Below are 14648 nucleotides of genomic sequence, written 5' to 3'. Positions count from 1 at the left end.
AAGTGAACAACTGTGTTGAATGGTATTTAGAGGTGAATCACCTGTAGAATGAAAATCACCCTTTCACTTCAGCAGTATTTGGTCATTGTCTGCTTGAATAAAGGTTGTTAGGGAGTTCCTGCTGTGGCACAGCAGGTTAAGAATCCGACTGTAGCAGCTCCCATCATGGCAGAGGTGCAGGTTCAGTCCCAGTCCGGTGCAGTGGGTTAATGAATCTGGCATTGCCACAGCTGCAGTGTAGGTTGTAGTTGTGGCTTGGATTCAGTCCCTGGCCTAGGAACTTCCATATGCTGCGGGTACAGCCATAAAATAAAAAAATTAAAGTTTGTTATGGTGAATGCAAAAGCTCGATTGGATGAGAAAAATAGAAAATGAGGAAGTAGAAATTTTAAGCATCAATGCATCTTTAGACTTGGGCTGCAGGAAAGGAGTGAAGTGGATGATGTCGAGGATATTTGTAAGCTCGAGGGAGAGAGAAAAACTGCTGGAGCGAATTCCAGAACAAGGCCTGGAGGTGAGAGAGAGGAAGGAAAAATCTCTCTGTCATTTCCCTAGTTGAAAATTGCAAGACATTTCAGGAACTAATTCTGGACCCCCTTACTCTAGCTCACTTTATTTCCTTGAGGAAGAAATAAGCATCTTCACTCTTCTGTCATACATACAACGTGGCAAACTAGACCAATTCAGGGCAAGGAGGGGGACAATTCAGACTAGTGTAGTTGTCTGTATTCCCTTCTCCCCATCCTCCAAGCCATGTGTAGTTGTGTGTCTGAATTCAAGTAAACAGAAGCCTAATTACTTTCTCTTTTATGAAAATGTCAAGATACTTTCTGTTACACACAGTAATGATAGGTTGTTATTTTAAAGTTTAAAATCCTGATAAGATCTCTGTCATCTTCCTTTGTCCTCTTCTTTCCCTTAACATCATCGTCTTTATTTATTATCATTTCTAGTTACCTTGTTATAATCCCATTCAAGATTTGTCACAGAGATTTCAAAGTCATTTTGCCACTTCTGTAGCAGTACCTCACTATAGATAGCAGAAGAGTCACTGAGAGGTTGCCTCACTAGTGATACGTTTGTGCATTGAAGTATGTTCTAAATGCATCACTGTTGAGCATTTAAACAAATTCAAATACAAATAAATTATAAAGCACAATAAATATTTCCTCCCAACCATCTTTTGTGTAAAGAAAAAGACTGACACAGTTTGAATCTGGCCATGTATTTCTAAACAGTGCCTGGGGTGTATATGCACTTGAGCAATTCTGTCAATCCTCTGGGTATTCAGGTGCCACTTTTCTGATTGACATCAGAGAAGATTTGTGTCATCTGGGAGGATAAGATTTTATGGGAAAGCAGCTAATAATCATTCCTGGCTCTCAAGAGGTACCGTATTAGTCCAATAGGAAGGAAAATGACTCATAAAAAATAGACGCGCATCTCAGGTAAAGGTCAGACTTCTCTGTCTAAATCCAAACTATACATCACCATTTATTCATTCCACCACCACTTCTTCTCTGTAAGTCTCTTATTTTCTAGGCAATGTTACTCAGGATTTCACTCTGCAAGGCAACATCTCTAGCCTCCAAATAGTCCAGGAAGGAGAGAGATGAGTAAACTAATGACTGTGCCATGTGATAAATGAATGGCAGATGTGCAGTGTATGGTGGGGCTTGCAGGTAAAAGAGAGGCAGGTTGTACAACTTGAGGGCAAGGCAAGTCAGGAATGTTTAAGTGGAGAAAATAGAGCCTGAGCACAACCTTGAAAGATGACTAGGACTTAGTGATGCAGAAAGAGAGATAAAGAGTGTTCTGGGCAGAAAAAATGATCTACCCTTGGATGAATAGACAAGAGAGCTGGAGCACTCAGGGAATCCCAAGATTTTTGAAATGGCTTCCAAGATAAAAGGAAACTAAGATATATTTAGATAACTTAATAAATAGGACAAGATGACACCACAGTTGCCCTTCAGAGGAAGTACGGATGAGAGCTAGAAAACAGAGATGTAACAGTGGGCTCTGATGGAGCTTGAATGATCTGGAAAGGGAGGAGAGGGACAGGATAACAGAACCCTCCAGGATCATCCAGGACACAGACAGAGAACAGTAAGTAATTCCAGAAAGAGATCATTCCAGGGCTTCTACAGTAAGTTGGATAGAAACCCAGAAAATCCATTTTATTGATTTGATTTGTTTTAGCACTAGATATGTTAGTAATTAATGTTTCTGTTTCAAGATAGGATGTGATTGTTTGTGTTTGTCACAGTGGAGAAGAAAAATTAGGGAATTAATAAATCAGTTCACTATACCTGTCTTCTAAAGAGTAATTATTTGTGGTTTAAGGACTGCAGAGAGAGTGTGAAGGTTGAATCTTTCCTTTAAAAATCAGGAAGTAAAATTAAACACAAGTAGCTATTCATAAATATTAAAATTTAGTCATATTTACAGAAGACTGTCATGAAGACAGACCACCTCAATTAAATTATTAACTTTCCCAATAGAAAGAGAAAGACCTATAACTCACTCTTACCCCTTAATTCATGGCATTCCATAAATTGTACAGGAGTTGGGGTAAAGGGAGCTTTTAAAGTCCCTTATAAACAAAATAACAAAATCGTAATTACACCAGCTGGCTTTTGGTAGATCATTCAAACTTAATATTTCTGCCTTCTCTGATTATTACTGGGCTTTAATAGATATGGGTAATGATGTGACCAGTGAGTTCACAACAGAGCCAGATGCAATTCAAACCTTAAATTTGAAAATTAACCAACTAGGTCATTTTTCATTTCAGAATTGGTGACAATGCTCACCTAGACCATTGTGAATGAACATAAGCCAGTTCACTCAGGATTCACCATTCTGGGCCTGAGATTGCCAAAACTGCTTAAAGAACCATTAAGAATTAAATTACTCATTCATGAGAAAGTATTGCCTCTGTGACCAGAGACTTTGAGAACTAAATTCAGTATTTCCAGTGTCTTCTTACTTTGAACCAGAATTTGAAAGGTACAAAGCATTGATTAAACTAATGCAGTCCTAATAATGCAGGTGAAATAAAATGTATTGCAGCAAAACTTAATCATAATTAGTAGACCACAAGTTTTAAAAAGTGCTAAAGTGAAAATTTACTTAGATGCTGCTTAATGGCATGCTGATATTATTTCTAGTGTTAAACTGGTCACGGCCAGGTAGTAAACAATGAATATGAGTCCATGTAATTTTTAAAAATCTCCAAATCAAATAAGCCATTATGCAATTAAATTGATTTTATAAATGTATGATACTATCAAATTAATCTGGAATGCTAAACCAGTATATACAAAAGTCACATTACATCACAGTTGAACCATGGTTTACGTATACAAAACATGTATTAATAAAAAAAAAACGGCAAATGGAATTGAGAAAAAAAGTTTATGTCTACTGTAGTGTCAGTTCTGGAGGGTATTTAAAAACAGAAATAATTTGCATTTAGCTGAGTTTTCATTCTTAGTATAATAAAGCAAATTAGCATCTGACATAAGTGATCTCTTTCTTATTAATAGTTTCAAGCTGCATTGACATAAAATAATAAAATTCCCATAGGAAATTTAGCTTGCATGCTAGACAGTGTAATTATCTGGTGCATTTTTCAATAGTTCCTATTATAAGAAAACATGCTGCAGTTTGCCACCAAGAGAGTATCTATAGCAATAGTTTGAATACTTTGATAAATTTTAATTATCTTGTGGATCATCTGCCTGCTGGTATGTATAAATGTGGAGGTTCATTCAAATGTGGGGTTCCTGTCATGGCTCAGTGGGAACAAATCTGACTAGTATCCATGAGGACCCAGGTTCGATCCCTAGCCTCACTCAGTGGGTTAAGGATCCGGCGTTGCCGTGAGCTGTTGGGTAGGTTGCAGACGTGTCTCAGGTCCCAAGGGGATGTGGCTATGGCTGTGACTGGCAACTGTAGCTGTGATTCAACCCCTACCCTGGGAACCTCCATATACTTTGAGTGCATACGGAGGCTCCCAGGCTAGGGGTCTAATCGGAGCTCTAGCCACCAGCCTATGCCGTAGCCACAGCAATGCCAGATCTGAGCCTCGTAAGAAATCTACACCACAGCGTACAGCAACGACAGATCTGTAACCTACTGAGTGAGGCCAGGAATCGAACCCAAAACCTCATGGTTTCTAGTCGGATTCGTTTCTGCTGCGCCATGACGGGAACTCCAAAATCAGCCTTAAACCAAAGTCTTTATTCCAAAAGTTCTTGAAATGTGACAAATAATCTTGTCCTTTGTAATATGAAGATGAAAAAGTTGGTATAGAATATGAAAATTTTATCTAACTTGAATATTCTACTCTACAAATGCCTCCTTTACCTCTCTCCAGCTTATGGTTCCCACCAGCCTCCTACTGTCTACAAAACAGATAGGCAAATGCATTATGTATTCTGTTTTATAGTGCTTTCTACTTCATAAGTCACTTCCCCATGCATGCCATCGTGTCCTCTCCACCTTGTCCTGAGGTAGTTCGATGACCATTATTCTCTTGCTACAGTTGAAGAAAGTGGAAGTCAGTTTCCCCAGAACAGTCCTGATCTCAAATCCAGCACACAGCCTCCTCAGTATTTGCTTGTAACATGGTCTTTCTGTATTTTATTCCTTATTTTTTATTTTTTTGTCTTTTTGTCTATTTTTCTAGGGCCACACCCAAGGCATATGGAGGTTCTCAGGCTAGGAGTCAAATAGGAGCTGTAGCCGCCGGCCTATGCCAGAGCCACAGCAATGCGAGATCCAAACTGCATCTGCAACCTACACCACAGTTCTCGGCAATGCCGGATCATTAACCCACTGAGCAAGGCCAGGGATTGAACCTGCAGCCTCATGGTTCCTTGTCAGATTCCTTTCCACTGAGCCACGATGGGAACTCCCTGTATTTTATTCTTACTTTAGACAAAATTGTGACATGAGAGTTATACTCTTTTTTAGCTCAAAGTATATTTAAAGAGGCTGCAAGGAGGCCAGAAATGTGGGCACACTAACACAACAAAAGGGAAAGTAGGTAACCCAACACCATTGCAGGAAAGAGAAAATCCACTTTCTAGAGAGATTCAAGAGCTCTGGTATTGCCATATGCTCATCCTTTCTTGGTGCAGTCAAATGGAAACCAGCTGGCTCCATGGCCCCTGAGTACATCATGGTGCTGCAGTCAGGCACAGTGACTGATGTTGACATCAGAATGCTCTGAGTCGTGAAGGAAGATCAGTTACACCAGCCCAAGGAGGTGGGCTGATTTTGTTAACAATACCAATGATGATAATAGTAATAAGGCTAATATTTATGAAACACTTATACATGTTGGGCATGTGATGAAGATTCTGCCTCTTCTAGCCTCTTCCTCCCTTCTCTTTCATCCATGACCTTTGTCTGTAGATTTGATCTTACCTCAGTGCCCAGGGTTTGTCTGAAATGCAGGAAAGAGGGTGTCAAGGTATTTGCCTCATAATCTAAAACCAAAAAACCAAATCATTATTCCTTTCAGTCTGGCTCAAACATTGGGCACTCTTTCTTGCTACTGGTCTGTTGGTATACTTCTAAACTATTCTTGAGTTTGTGTCTTGATGCTGATAACAGCACCCTCTAGACTTTAAAGTTCATCAAAGAAAAGACAGTATTGGCCTATTCGTTACTATAGTCCTAGTGTCAGTTCCCAATAGCAGATGCAAAATAGATGCTTAAAACAGATACTCAACTGTTTGTTAAATAAAATGAGCATACCACCAGTCTACCTCTTATACTTCAGTTCTCCTAGTATAATATTCCTAATCTCAGCAGCAGCAGCAGCAGCATTCTGAGCTATCTGCTGTGTCCTGATGCTTTATATATATATATTTTCTTTTTTTTAATCCTTACAAACCTTGCAAGGTAAGTGGTATCATTTTCATTGTACATAAAAGTAAAATTAAGCTCCATAGGCTAAATGATTTTCACGAAGTCTGTCATGCACAACTGGTAAATGACAGAGCCCCAATTCAAACAAAGTTATGAGTTACTCCAAGTAGAGCCAAAGGGCTCTCTCCTCCAGGCTCCCCTGGGAGCTGCAGTGACCTTCCGGACCCCAGACCAGGGTTTTGGACCTTATTGCCACCTACTAGCTTTCCTGACATTGAATGCCCACATTTCCAATGACTCCCTGTCCCTGGTTCACCTTTTCCTGCTTTGGGACATTTTGCCTGAGCCAGTTGCTCTCTTGAGCATCTTATGACTACATATTTTCTGTAGCCATATCCTTTTAACCAAAGTCCCCCCTCCCCCAAGTATACTGGTAACCGTTTTAAGCCCTAAAAATTGTACCTGGGCAAGGTCTATCTTGTATGAGAGAGTGAGTGGCAGCTAAAGGCTCTCAAGATTACCAGGAGTCGGGTGAGAGAAAGTATAACCACCCACAACAAAAGTGAAAGTGGGTGGACTCTAGATGAAAGAGTTGAGTATCAAGAGATGGCACTAGAGTTGAGTATCATCTAGATGGCACTAGAATGGGGAAAAACACATGATCAGAAGCCTACCACAGGCAGCTTGAGTGACTGCCACAAGCTGACCTACTATGCCTCTGACCCCTTTCTGCAAAGTGGCCTATGGTGAAAAAGGATTGAACTGGTTCAAAGAGTACCTGCTGTATGTATATGTCTGCTCTTCCCCCTGCCTGAAGGCATACATCACCGTATCCATGGCTTTCAACACTTGTTTTTGTTGGATCAATCAGCCAGTTGTTTGTGAAGACTGTGTATGTGTGCCAGCACTTCCTCATAAGACTGAGCCAGTCTACCAGCATCTGTTCTGTTTCCATGAGGGAAGACCAACTTTCCTCTAACTGCTGCAATGAAATGCATGACATCCAACGTGACTGACAACATTATGCCAACTGCACCATGTATCCATAACCCTGTCTTCTGAAGCGCTCATTGTTTTTTACTCCTCTTATATACTGCTTGTATATGGCTCAAAAATCCCAAAGGATATGTCCTAAGATCCTTGGTGAAACTCCCATACATACTAGTTGAACACCATTGTAGATTATAGTTTCATCCATGAGATTCAGCAGAGTCTAAGTGAAAAATTTAAGTGACATTTTCCAAACTTTTTTATTTTACCAAACGTAAAACTGACATCATTAATTATGCCACTGGCTTTCTTTGTTAAATTGCTATTTATGAAACAACACAAGTCTTCTCATTTCACAGGAGTTGCTACAAATAGGAGGGTGAGTGAAGAGAATGGCTGAGGCGTGTGCATGCTGGGCAGCAGGCTCAGCCCCCTCACTGACTCCCATGTGCCATCCACACAGGGCATGTCATTCTAACCCATACCATGACCTGTCTTAAAAGTGACTTGATTCCATGGGCCTTTAGGATTACTTGCAAATAATGGGAGCTATAAATATTGATCCTACAAATGTCAAGTCTCTACTGCACATTTGTTCTTATTAAGTGGAGGGAACAGTATAAAGTCCTGGCTAAAAGCATAAGACTTTCAAGTCTTCCAAACTTGGATTTTGGATCGAGGCTCTATTTCTTAGTAGCTGTGCAACTTTGGGAAAATTACTCACTCTTTCTGAGCCTGATTTTTGTCATCTTTTAAAGGAGGCTAATCATTGGAATCACTTCATGAGGCCATTTTGAAAATAAAATAATATGCGAAAAGCACTAGGAGCATTGTTAGGTATTAGCTTTTCATTTGTATAATTATTATTATTAGATTACACTTTCTGGGCAGGGACTATGCCTTATGTTTGCCTGAATCCCTAATGCAGCCGTAAAAATAGTTAATTTATTTTAATTTATTTAAAAGCCTGGGCTTCCAAGGGAATAAACTTTAATTTTCAGAAGGAAAAAGACTTCTGTATGATATGGGTCAAATGAGGTGTGAGGTAATGAGAAACAGCAAGTCTCCCGCAGCCTCTTTGGCTGAGGAGCAGCGATAGCAGCGTGAAGCAGTTCTGAGCCCTTGAACACCTTTAGCAATTAGCAGACTTAGGAATGGAACAGAATTTCATCTTTCTTAAAAGTGGGGGAAATATTATGCTTACTTGAGCTTTCTAAGCTTTGGCCTACAAGGCAGAACTAAATAGGTTTGCCCAAGAAAGAGCTAAAGGAATTTCATCTTTTCTCTACCCTTAAAGCAAACCTGGCTTTGTTACCTCTATTCTTCTGAGGGAGTATCTCAAAGCCCTTGGCAAGCTCTTTACTGCAGCCTATTGTGTTTTTGAAACTTTTACTGATCTCTAAAATAGGTGAATCTCTGCTCCTAGGAAGAACAAAGATTGACAGGGGATCTCCAGCAGCTGGCACCATAAGTTTCCTAACTTGTGAAGTGACTTTGGAGCTAGTTACCAAAGAAAGAAATTTTTTTGTTTGTTTGTTTTTGGAAGTAGGGTGGTTGGAGCAGGGAAGGGTGTGCTCTGCTGTGAATGTGATGTCTTCCAAATAAATAGCCTCTCCCATCCTGAGATAGAGTTGCTCTTTTCCTGCTAAGGAGTTGGTATAATTGGTATTTGTAAAAGATATCTCCTGTAGCAAACCGTTGTAGACACTGCAGAAAAGGAAAGTAAAGAATCAAATGGGAATATCAAAGCAGGTAGTGGCTCCACCTGTTTACCTGGGTGGGGCTAGGAAGATGGTACCTAGTCAGAAAATGGATGGTCAGAATGAGACCCCATTTTTAGTTAAATGTGTGTTTTTTAAAGTCATTATATATGTTTACCTATATGTAGTGATTAATCATTTTTCTGTACACCGTTTATTTTTTTCTGAAGTTCCAATTAGAGAATGCTTATACAGTGCAAATACTTGTATCCGCCTACCGTACTAATCATTATTATTAACAGTTTTCCTGGAACACTCTTTCCCTAGTCTTGCCACACCCTATTTCCATAATTTATAATTATATCAAGTGTTTATTTATCTGCTTATCTGTATATTGTCTCTCATCAGCAATATAGTCAACAGAAATTTTTTGCAGAGAGTATGGCTCATAGTACTCTGGCTCAAGAGCTTAAAATGAATTTTCTTGATTGAATGAATGCCCAGTCAATGTCTATTTCCTGATTTTGTTGTAAATATTCTCTTCTTTCTCATGTTCCTTTAAATTTTGTTTTTTTTTTTGTTTATGAGAGGTGTTTAATGCTAAAAATAAAGTATACTGTAGTATTTTTGCTTAATATCTTTGTCTTGCACATGGTGATCTCTGAGATGTATTTACCTATTTGGTCTTTTAATGATTTGACATTGTACTTTTAACTCTTAAATGGTCTGGAATTTATTTTTAATATGTGGTGGAATTAGGTCTTTAAATGGTATTTACTTTAAAAAAATCTATTTTATCAGCTCCTAACTTCATATGTGTTTCTTCTATATTCCTTTTTAATCTCAGTGTATACCATATTAATATAGTATATTAAATCAGTGTACTTCTTAACATATATTAACATCTGTTCAATTTATTTACCTGTTAATCTTTTTGTTAGTACTTACTGTTTTAATTCATTTTTTTTTCTCCCTCTACCTCCTTCTACTGAGCCTGTATATTTTAATTTATATAAACGGTGAGGCAATTTATGAGGCAGTCTTCACTATCTTTCAGCATGGTGGAGAACTTTCCTGATTCTTAGATTGTTTTGTTATTGGAGCTCTGATTTAGGAAATAAAGAATTTGGAATTTTTTTTCTAAATTATACCTTCTTTCAGGCCATGGGTTATTGTTTTGCCAACAGCAATCTATAGCTAAGCTATAGATTTTGACTCTCAATTTCATTGCTTAATTTTTGTCCCAGGTTTCAATGAAAGTTTTACAATTAGGCTTGAATTGTATTGTTACACGTTTTCATATGTCTGTGGGTGTGTGTGTGCATGCACGCCTTTCCCCTTATTATTGTATGGAAAGAAGTTAGGAGATGCTGCATCTGAGGCTGCTAGATAAATGCAGTATCACTACATGTTTCTAAACTATTATTTAATAAATATTTATATGAAGAATTGTGTCCTTTAAGTTTATATAACAATTAAGTGCCACATCTGGAATTTCTCGGTAGAATCGTTTGTAGGGCTGGGGAATTTCTGCATGCTGCGGGCACAGCTAAAAATAAACAACTAATTAATTGGGAAAAAAAGAATTGTTTGCAGGGATGAGTGTGATTATCATTATCCATGAAGAGAGGTCTTTGTTTTACTACTCTGTCACTCTTTCATGCCAATGCCTTCATTTCTAAGGTGCTGAATGCTCAATATGATTAGCTAACTTTACTTCCCTGTTCAGCAAGATGAAAACATTTTCATCCCTGCCTCCATTAGAGCCTGATCCTCATATCTGGGTTTAATGAATCCCTATGTGCCAAGGGCACAGAAGGGCCTTTGTTCCAACTAGGGGCAAAATATTGTTTCTTAAACCTCTGCAGGAAATGGTCTTCTGTTTTTCCTTGACAAGCTTATGATCATAGCCTGGATCATAGCCTGTTTGTTGAGGTAAACAAAAGTAAAATCCCAGTTGATAAATACTATCTCTGATATGGGGAAAAAAGAATGGATATATTTCTATGTATGACTGACTCACTTTGCTGTACATTTGAAACTAATGGCAACATTGCAAGTCAACTATGCTCCAATAAAATTAAATTTAAAAAGTAAACAAATGAGGAAAAAATACTACCTCTGGTTAACTAAGAACTGTGCTAGAAGAGATGGTTGAGATATGGTCCTTATCCTAAAGAAGATTCCAATCTAGTGTGAGAGATAAACACCTAACTAAATAGCTAACTTACAGTGTGCAGAGTGCTATAGGGATGAACAACATGACACCATGACACAGGCATGAGATGATTAATTCTACTCGGGCAACAGTCAGAGGAGCAGTCAAACAAACAAAAACCAGCTCACCACTGCAGGAAATCAATGGGGTAAAAATAATGTGAGAGAAAAAAAAAAAAACAGCAACAGAAAATATTAGTAAATAGAACATAAACAGAATTCTGGAAATCTGCATGGAAGATCTGAGTTCTGAAGGATGAATATGAATGCAGGCAAATACATTCCCAGGTGGAGAGATCAGCATATCAAATAGGTGTAGGTGGGAATAGCTTGCTCTGATAGAAGGAAGATAAATTGTCCACTGTGACTCGTCTTGGTGTGCATGTTTGGAGTGTTGGAGGTATAGTAAAAGACTAGGGATACTCTTAAGCCATACTCTTGATTTTTGAAATTTGTCCTACGAATGATTCAGAGGTTGTGGTGCAGAAGAATGATACGGTCATGTTTCTGTTTTAGAGAGAAAACTGGCAACAGAATAGGGAGCTGAGGCCAAGAAAACAGTTGGGAATAATGTGTTCCTGCCAGCAAAATGTAAAGTTTGCCTTCCATTGGTCTTTGCTTCTGGAAGAGGGTTAAGGCAGAGGTGGAAATAAAAAGGAAGAAGGAAAGGAAGAAAGGCAAAAGAGGGCAGAAAGAACTCTCTGAGCAAGTTATATTCATCAGTATAGTAGGAGTGAAAAAATGGAGATTCCATTCCTCCTATCTTGCATGGCATCTCAAGCCTGAGGAACAAGGACGGGATACCTGGCTCCTGGTTTTTTGACATCTTTATCTCTTTGCCTCTTACATCTGATCTTGTCACTAAATTTTAATTTTAATGAAAATCTTTTCATCGCTCTTCCCTATCATTACTAACACTGGTTCCAGTTTAAACCTTTAGCACCTAATCAAAATCCTGGAGGGCTTATTTTCCCTCTCCCTTTTGAATGCCACTTATAGATGATCCTCCTGAAGTTTTGCTTATATTATTGCAAGTTCTGCTCAAAAGCTTGCTTTGGAAGGACAGAAGTCACATTCTCAGAACAAATGTTAAGATTCCATCCTTCCTACCACCATGATTACTCTCACTCACTGCTTTTGGTCATAGTTTTTCTCCCATAAATCCCTTTTGAATCCTCATTCCTTATGCTACACGTATCAGAAGGCTTTTAACCCTTCAAAGAATTCAAAGTTCAGCTCAAACCCCACTTCTTGTTACACTTTTTTTTTGTTTGTTTGTTTGTTTTTTAGTTGGTAAGGAAAGGCCATACTTCTTTCCTTTTGTACAATAGCATGAAACTTTACTGAGAAAGCCTTCTTCATTTCTCTACTTGTGTTATTGAACTGAATGTTTGGCAAGTTCTCAAAAATTGTCTAGTAGTCGGACAGCTTCAAAACGGGAACATTTAGTTCACTTTGGCCCGTATCTATTGTATACCTAACATGTGAATCAGAGTGCTAACCGTCTTCCAAATATCAATATTAAAGGATAGATATGTCAAATACCTTCTCTCAGGAGAGCAGTTAAGAGTTTTATTTATTAGAGGCCTATTTCTACTTTATGATTAATAACTTGTGAGTTTTCAAACACGTTGTTCTTCTTTCACTGTGTTGGTGAGTTTCTATCCATAGATGCAATTTCGGTGGAAATTACATAGATGTGTTTAAATGGCGCAGATTTCACATTTCACAGCAGGAATCCTATCACAGTCAGTATAGAAATGCAATCAAACCTTCAGTATCAAACTATGTATTAAATTTTGATGAGTATATTGTTAATGATTCCATATGTCTTAGTGTATGTAGACTGCTATAACACAGATTAGGGAGCTTTAACAACGGAATTCCATTTCCCACAGTTCCGAGGCTGGAAGTTTGAGATTAGAGTCCCAGCATGGTTGGGGTCCTCTCTGAGGTTGCAGCCTGCCCGCTTCTCACTGGATTCTCACATAGTGGAAGAGACAGGGAATTCTCTTGAGCCTCTAGGGCATTAATCTCATTCATGAGGGTTCTGCCCTCATGACCTAATTACTTCCCAAAGACCCCCCTCCTCTGGGAATTAGGGTTTCACTATACGTGTTTTGACATAAACATTTAGACCTTAGCACCATATATATTATGAGAAGTGCCTTCCTTACAGGCTGGAGGCTTGGGAAACTATGATGCGTCCTTTTTCCACACTATCCTTATGCAAGCTCTTGCACTGTTATATGATTTTTCTGCTATTCATTTTAAAGGAAAGTGAAAGAAATTTCTTCCAATTATTTCACCTGACAGGAAAATTTAACAAATGAGTTAAGAACAGGGATAGTTAGAAATGGGATGCCTCGAGGGGGACTGTCTGTGAGGAAGTAGACAAGCCTAACAATTTAAGACTAAATGTATGGTTGTGTCACCCCTGACATTTATACCAAGAACCATCTGCCTTCTGGTACTTTGAGCAAAAATTATAAAGAAATCTGTTGTAAGGAATCAATTCCATTAGACAGGAAACATAGTTTTCCAAGTCATGGGAATTTTTTCCCAGAGGCATTTGAATATCACAGGGAACAATAAATGAGTAAACCTCATAAGAAAGAAAAGTACCCTATGTTATAATCTTTGGCCAATACATTCTAATTCTTCTTTTTCATATCTTTAAATACAGAATCCCCTTCACCTCCAACTGAGTTTAGAAAATTCATTAAGTTCTGATGCTGATGTCACTGTCTCAATCCTGACCATGAACAACTGGTACAATTTTAGCTTGTTGCTGTGCCACGAAGACTGGAACATCACCGACTTCCTCTTCCTTACCCAGAATAATTCCAAGTTCCACCTGGGCTCGATCATCAACATCACCACCAATCTCTCCTCTACTGAGGACCTCTTGAGCTTCCTGCAAGCCCAGCTTGAGAGCATTAAGAACAGCACGCCCACCATGGTGATGTTTGGCTGTGACATGGAAAGTATCCGGCAGATTTTCAAAATTACCACCCAGTTTGGAGTTACGCCCTCTGAGCTTCATTGGGTGCTAGGGGATTCCCAGAATGTCGAGGAACTGAGGACAGAAGGCCTGCCCTTAGGGCTCATTGCTCATGGAAAAACAACACAGTCTGTCTTTGAGTACTATGTACAAGATGCCATGGAACTGGTTGCAAGAGCTGTAGCCACAGCCACCATGATCCAGCCAGAACTTGCTCTCATTCCTAGCACGATGAACTGCATGGATGTGGAGACTGAAAATCTTACTTCGGGACAATATTTGTCAAGGTAGGATGCAAAGCCCGAGTTATATCCCCATACATTGGACTGGGACAGGAAGTAAAATTTCCCTGTCTATTCCCTTTTGCAGGAAGCACATGGTGTATAGTGGGGAACACTCAGTCCTGATTTTAAACCCATAGTCCCATACTAGCTGTGTGTTCTTGGCAAGTTATTTAAAAACTCTGAGCCTCAGTTTTCTAATTAGTAAACTAGGATGGTATCGAATATATATATATATTTGGTCTTTTTTGTCTTTTTTAGGGCCACACTCACAGCATATGGAGGTTCCCAGGCTAGGGGTCTAACCAGAGCTGTTGCTGCCAGCCTACACCAGAGCCACAGCAACTCGGGATCCAAGCCACATCTGCAACCTACACCATAGCTCATGGCAACGCCAGATTGTTAACCCACTGAGCAAGGCCAGGGATCAAACCTGCAACCTCATGGTTCCTAGTTGGATTCATTTCCACTGTGCCACGACCAGGAACTCCAGATAGCTTAATATATTATTAACAAAGTGACCACAAAATTTTATATGAAAAGTACCTAACACTGTGCTCAGCTTATAAA

The 14648-nt window shown here is 39.0% G+C and overlaps 1 protein-coding gene across 8 annotated transcripts in view; it reads left to right on the top strand.

Moving 5' to 3' along the window:
• GRIN3A (glutamate ionotropic receptor NMDA type subunit 3A) overlaps nt 1-14648 on the top strand; it is a 156103-nt gene that overhangs the window by 30993 nt on the left and 110462 nt on the right. For all 8 annotated transcript variants that reach the window (XR_014824944.1, XM_021066896.2, XM_021066903.2 and 5 more), the window contains one exon: nt 13480-14084. Coding sequence is in view for 7 of the 8 variants with exons in the window: in XM_021066896.2 (XP_020922555.2) it covers nt 13480-14084 (605 nt within the window). In the remaining variant the exon portion in view is untranslated. The remainder of the gene's footprint in view (nt 1-13479; nt 14085-14648) is intronic.

Source organism: Sus scrofa, chromosome 1, assembly GCF_054392235.1.
Source record: "Sus scrofa isolate SSC_HxYL_T2T_F1_AM1 chromosome 1, Sscrofa_HxYL_maternal_Yorkshire_Landrace_v2.0, whole genome shotgun sequence".
NCBI classification, from domain to species: domain Eukaryota; kingdom Metazoa; phylum Chordata; class Mammalia; order Artiodactyla; family Suidae; genus Sus; species Sus scrofa.
This window is presented reverse-complemented; position numbering and strand designations above follow the sequence as displayed.